Source organism: Miscanthus floridulus, chromosome 10 (assembly GCF_019320115.1).
Source record: "Miscanthus floridulus cultivar M001 chromosome 10, ASM1932011v1, whole genome shotgun sequence".
Taxonomy (NCBI): Eukaryota; Viridiplantae; Streptophyta; class Magnoliopsida; order Poales; family Poaceae; genus Miscanthus; species Miscanthus floridulus.
The window spans coordinates 16,652,612-16,658,811 of record NC_089589.1 but is presented as its reverse complement, the minus strand read 5'-3'; the positions used below and the strand labels follow the sequence as shown (position 1 = coordinate 16,658,811).

The window sequence follows — 6,200 nt, the reverse complement described above, 5'->3', positions numbered from 1 at the left end:
ATGCGCGATGCGACTCCATCGAATGCAGCGTATAAACAAACAAATGTGCAGAAACAACAGCAACACATGTGCCTCTCGATGCACTTTTGGCTTGGCCATGCTTGCAGCTGCAGTCGCAACGACCCCCAGCTCAGCTCCTAGTCCTGGATGCACACAAAAACGTCAAACAGTAGGGGAAGTAAACCTTCAGTTAGACGTTGTTGCATGTTGCATTCCTTTCAGTTTCAGACTGTTCCTGGCAGCTGCAGACTGCAGGTGGCCGAGATTTCCTTCTTCTTCTTTTCACCGTCTTACCGTTCTGTTGCAAAAGGAGCCAGGCAACCAGCGCTAGTTTAACCGCAGCTGCACTCACTCGCTCGTCATCAATCAAAAAACACACAAATATGGATCATTTGATCCTGTCTGTCATTTCAGGCCAGTTACGTGATGATGGATCGGAGCTGCTGCGTCGCGTGACGCGATAGCGATAATGGCGTCCGTCGTTACTCCCTCTCGTCTTCTTCAGCTTCACCCTCCCAAGACGGTAGCTACCACACCTCACACCCGCTCCCCATGACATGAGTGAATGAATGGAATGGAACTCTCCATCGACCTCGCCCCTGCCCTTGCGAGGTGGCAAGAGGGAATACATAAATACGGGGTGCACATGACCATGACCCACGGCCAGACCTTCCTCCTCCCTCCTCCCTCCTCCCTCCACCTCTCTCGCACTGCTACCTCTGCACCGAGTAATTGCAGCCATCCGGAGCCTTTTCGTAATTTCGTTTCAGCTCGCTGGGCTCATACTGATTCACTCACCGGTCACTTCTGATCCATCCATCCATTCAATATCCAAGGCGGGTGCGCTGTGTCCGAGCCGAGTCCGGCGGGCGATGGGCAGGAAGGGAGGCCTGGCCTCCATCTTCTCCTCCTCAAGGCACTCCAAGCCCGGCACCGCCGCCGACGCACCCTCCCCCTCCCCGCCGTGGCCATGTCCATCGTGCGCGACCAAGCCGCAGACGGCGTCCTTCCGCGGGCAGGGCAGCGGCGGCGACGACGACCGGCCGTGCACCACGGCCGCCGCCGGCCGCCGCGGCTTCGACGAAGCAGCAGCAGCACCCGGCGGCGGCGGGAGGCTGCGGCAGCCGCGCGGGGCCGCAGCGCCGGGCGACGAGATGTACAAGACGGTCAACTCCGTCTACTTCGACGCCGCCGACTCCTGCCTCTTCTTCTTCGACGACGACGGCGGGGACGCGGCGGACGGCCTGGACGATGGATCCACCACGACGGCGTCGGAGGAGTGGTCGGAGGCCGTCATCCGCAGCCTTGGCCGCACCTCCACCGACCGCTTCTTCTTCGACGCGGGCCCGGCGCCCGCGGCCGCGTCCAACTCCATCCTCGCCGCCTCACCGTCCCCGGGTCGGACATTGGCGCCGCCTCCACCACCGCCTGCTGAGGCGCCCACGCTGCTGCAGGCGGCGCTGCCGTCGTCCGCGGCGGGCGTGCTGCTCTCCGAGTCCGACGACGACGGGGATAGCGAGGCCGAGACAGAGATCGAGGTGCCGTTGACGTCGTCGCTGGTGGAGGAGAGCGTGGCGGTGGCGCTGGACTCGGAGGACCCGTTCCGCGACTTCCGCGCGTCCATGCACGAGATGGTGGCCGCGCACGGCCTCCGCGACTGGCCCGCGCTGCAGGAGATGCTGCTTTGGTACCTCCGCATCAACGGCAAGCACAACCACGCGCTCATCGTCGGCGCCTTCGTCGACCTCCTCGTTGGCCTCGCCACGTCCAGCAGCACCAGCAGCAGCGCCTCTCCCTCCGCCACCACCACCGGAACCACGACCGCGACAATGACGACGACGACGACCGCCTGCTGCTGCAGCAGCTCCAGTACTAGCAGCGGTGGCGGTGGCGCTACCAATACCACTACCGCAGCTGCAGCTGCAACTGCAACCATGGATGAGCAATGTGGAATAAGTGCCGGTGCGTCGTGCTCCTCTGCTGCTTCGTCTGATCTGGAAGAGGTGGCTGCTGCCGGAAACAGATCAAGTGATGGCCATTGCACAAGCAGAGATGCACTCGATTATTCCTGTTCTTGATGCTCTGCTCGCATTGCTGTATACTTCGTTCGTACTACTCACAAGTTACTAGTAGTAGCTAGCAAGGTTTCGGATAAATCAGGAGCCAGCAAAATACAAGTGTTCGATTTAGATCTGGAATGTGCGTCAATTTAATTCAGCATTCCACCGTGTCACCATGTATTACGAAACCACTACATTTTGCTTCTTGTTATTTTTAGGTTATACGTACGCAATATTGGCTCTGTTTTGTCTCTGATTTTTTTTAGAGGTGTTTTGCCTTTATTTTGAGGTTTCCATGAACTGTGGTACAGTGTATAGGTCGGAGGAATCATTAGTGTGTTCGGCTGGGCTTATACGATCGTATACGATCGTGGATTATAAGTTGAAACAATATTTTTCTTTCACACTAAACCAGCTAAGCTAGCCAGCAGTAAATAATCCACGATCATTTCAGTCGAAATGAACAGGCCGCTAGTGCACGACGCATTAATTGCAGCTTGTGACTGTGCGTGAAACGTAGGAGTATGGTTTGACACGCACTTTTAATTTCAAGTGGCGGCTACAGTACTAGTAGGTAGCTTAAACAACAACAACGCACGTACATAAATATATAATTGAACTTGTTGCTCATCCAGCCGCTATCCCACATGGTAATATGATTTAGGGCGTGTTGTTTTCTATCAAAATTAGAGCTACGGTGACCCCACCGTAGAATCAAGAAAATCTCGCCAATATTATCCGAGACTCCTTTCCCTACGATACACAAAGGGATTGTGACCCCACCGCAAATTCAAGAAAATCTCGCCGAACACCTTACGTTATCAGAAATTCTTTCACCAGGACAGACAAAGGGACTATGACCCCACCGCAAAATCAAGAAAATCTTGCGAAAGATCTTATATTATTGGAGATTCTTTTCACCGCAATAGACAAAGGGACCAGGACCCCATCACAAAATAAAGAAAATCCCACCAAACACCTTCAGCATGCTCGCTTGGTCGTAAACGATTGTAAATTTCCAGCTAGAACAATATTTTTCTCTTACACCAAATCAGCCAACAGTAATAATCCACGATCATATACGATCATATCAGCACCAGCCGAACAGGCTGCTTATCCTATCGGAGATTCTTTTCATGCGATAGACGAAGGGACCACGAGATTGAACTATAGCACTTACGTTTCCCGTGTCGCAGCCATGCAGTCGCCTTAGCATCTGGCCCCTGGAGCAACATGTCAGCCCCACCTCCCTTCTCCTCTCTCACACTACGCGATAGCCGGTGTGCTCCACTACCTCCTGTCCTTCTCCTCTCTCACACTACGCGATAGCCGGTGTGCTCCACTACCTCCTGTCCTTCTCCTCTCTCACACTACGCAATAGCCGGTGTGCTCCACTACTATTCGCCGCTGCCGCCTCCCTTCACACTGCAGCTGCCGGCTACTCCCTAGCCATTCTCACCACCCACAGCCTTGTCGCTCGCTGCCATGCCGCCCACACCCACAGTGGCTGGCTTACCTCGGATGAGCTCAATCCACACCACCACCGGGGACCCAAGCAGCAAGCTAAAGACGACAAGGCTAGGTGCGGGCCTTGTGAAGCTGGTGGCAAATAATGTGAGCGAAAGCCGAGGAGGAGTTCCTAGGTGCTTCAACGCCGTGGTTGTTGCCTAGACCACCGTCGGCGTACGTTGTGGCTGCCCCCTGCCCACGTGCAACCTTGCCTCCCCCTCCCCTCCCCATACTTGTGTGTTGTAGCTATATATGCCACCCCCTTCAGGGGGCAGCCGCCGCTTCGGCAAGGCGAGGCAACACCCTCTCGCCGCACCCGGATGTGGTAGAACCGTCCAATTTAACCTAATACCAAATGTACTTGTCAGCCATTTGACGCTAAGTTAAACCTGATAATCTGTCGAGTACACCTAATGGGAGAACTCGAAAATCCACGTTTTCATCAGGATCATAAACAAGTGAATAAAGCTTACATCATTTATTAACCATTTCTTACATCACAAGATTACATAAAATCAGAGTTAAAATAGATTTCATACAAGCAGCAGAAGAAGGATTAATTTATACAAAAGCAGCGGAAGTAAACAATTTTGAATATTGAAGCAGGAGTAGAAATATATGAGAGTAAAACCACTATGATCACAGCAGAAGGATTTCTCGTGGAGCTCACCAGGAGGTATCCACACATAACAGTCAGCTCTAGCATCCACCTGCTACCTGCAACAGGGGGGAATAAAACCCTGAGTACACAATGTACTCCGCAAGGCTTACCCGACTAGGTGGGAGTAGTCTCCCGACTCTCAAGGATATGTTGAGGCTATCTGACTAGCTATTTAGTTGTTTTTGCAGAGAAGCATTACTAATAGTGCATCCTGGTATTCAAGGTTTTAGCAGTCACATCAAGTTTATTACTTAACCATTCTAGGTAAGCACCTGTACTACTTTCAAGCATGTGGTAAGCAATCGGAATATATTTCATCATCTGGCATAAGCCTCATCATCATCTCCATGTTCCAGTTACATTAACTACGATAGCAGTAGTGCGACAAGTGGTATCCATATCCGAGGAGGGCGGCAATTGCAAGCGATGTACATCCAGCTGAGAAATCCCAAACACAAGCCCGTACTTCTCTCAAAAGAGCATGTACAAGGCAGCCATTCCAACCATACGACCAAGGCCTGAAATGACCTGACCACCCTAGGCAACCCACCCTATGAGGCCCGCCCTGCAAACCAGCGATGAGTTTCCCCCTCATAAGTTTGGTCCATGGACATTCCACCTTTTGTTTTGTCTCTTGCATGTTTACAACAGGAACCCTGGCCTTCTTTCTATTTCTCTTCCCCTGTCCTTCTTCTTCTAGCATGAGTAGATCACATACGCACGGGAGGGGGCTGGCCGGTTCTGCTCAGGGGTGGTGCTGCTAGCAACCAAGCATGGGACGAGGGCACCTACAGGCCAGCACGTCGCTGGGGCTGGCCTCCACTCGGCCAGAGGAGGAGCGTGGAGGGCTGGTGAAAGCTCTAGTTTGGTTTTGGTGAATTGATGAAACCCTAAGTGCTAACCTAGTTTATCAAAGTGATTATGAGATAGGTAGCACTACTCCAAGTGGTGACGCAAATGAAGATTATGACATGACGATGGTGTTGCCATGGTGATGATCAAGTGCTTGAACTTGAAAAGAAGAAAGAGAAAAACAAAAGGCTCAAGGCAAAGATATAAGTGGTAGGAGCCATTTTGTTTTGGTGATCAAGACACTTAGCGAGTGTGATCACATTTAGATTTGATAGCCGTATTATTAAGAGGGGTGAAACTCGTATCGAAATGCGGTTATCAAAGTGCCACTAGATGCTCCAACTCATTGCATATGCATTTAGGATCTAGTGGAGTGCTAACACCCTTGAAAACATTTTTGTGAAGATATGCTAAAACATGTGCACAAGGTGATACACTTGGTGGTTGGCACATTTGAGCAAGGGTTAGGAACTTTATCAGCGAACAGTCCGACGGTGCCACCGGCGCCCTATACAAAAAAGACAGTGTTTCACAGAGTGCACCGGACGCTGGTCTCAACTGGACCGGAGCATCTGGTCAATGGAAGCTATGAAGATGCTGGCGTCGGTCTTCGACCGGACGCTGGGGTCTTGCGTTCAGTCGTGATCCAACTAACGCGTCCGGTCGCGAGTGGAACCTTACTGGAAACGACTGGACGCTGGGGTCCTGCGTCCGATCACTTTGAGCAGCGCGTCTGGTCACCACTTAAATGTAATGATGACCGTTGAGATTGGACGATTAGCGTTTGAAGCCGATGACACGTGGCAAGCATCGAGCGACTAGACGCTGGGGTCCTGTGTCCGGTCAATCTGACCGGAGCGTCCGGTCACCCCGAGCAGTGCCCAGTGAAGGGGTACAACGACTCTATTTTGTGGGGGCTTCTATTTAAGCCCCATGGCCGGCTCTAGCTCACTCTCTTGGCCATTTGCATTGACATAGCAACCTTGTGAGCTTAGCCAAAGCCCTCACACTCATCTCCATCATAGATTTAACATCTTTGTGAGATTGGGAGAGAACCAAAGTGCATTGCTTGAGTGTTTGCATCTAGAGGCACTTGGTGTTCGTGTTTCGCAGCAGAA

At 52.3% G+C, this 6,200-nt stretch overlaps 1 protein-coding gene across 1 annotated transcript; it reads left to right on the top strand.

The window, feature by feature from the left end:
* Positions 1-549: 549 nt before the first annotated feature.
* LOC136487753 (transcription repressor OFP13-like) lies at positions 550-2,312 on the top strand. Its single transcript, XM_066484857.1, has one exon. It carries the CDS (start codon positions 873-875, stop codon positions 2,076-2,078), a length of 1,206 nt encoding a protein of 401 aa, XP_066340954.1. The 5' UTR covers positions 550-872; the 3' UTR covers positions 2,079-2,312.
* The last annotated feature ends 3,888 nt before the right edge of the window (positions 2,313-6,200 follow it).

Bases quoted from the DNA above. Each gene is read 5' to 3' on its own strand.
- LOC136487753 (XM_066484857.1), top strand. From the start codon at position 873: ATGGGCAGGAAGGGAGGCCTGGCCTCCATCTTCTCCTCCTCAAGGCAC.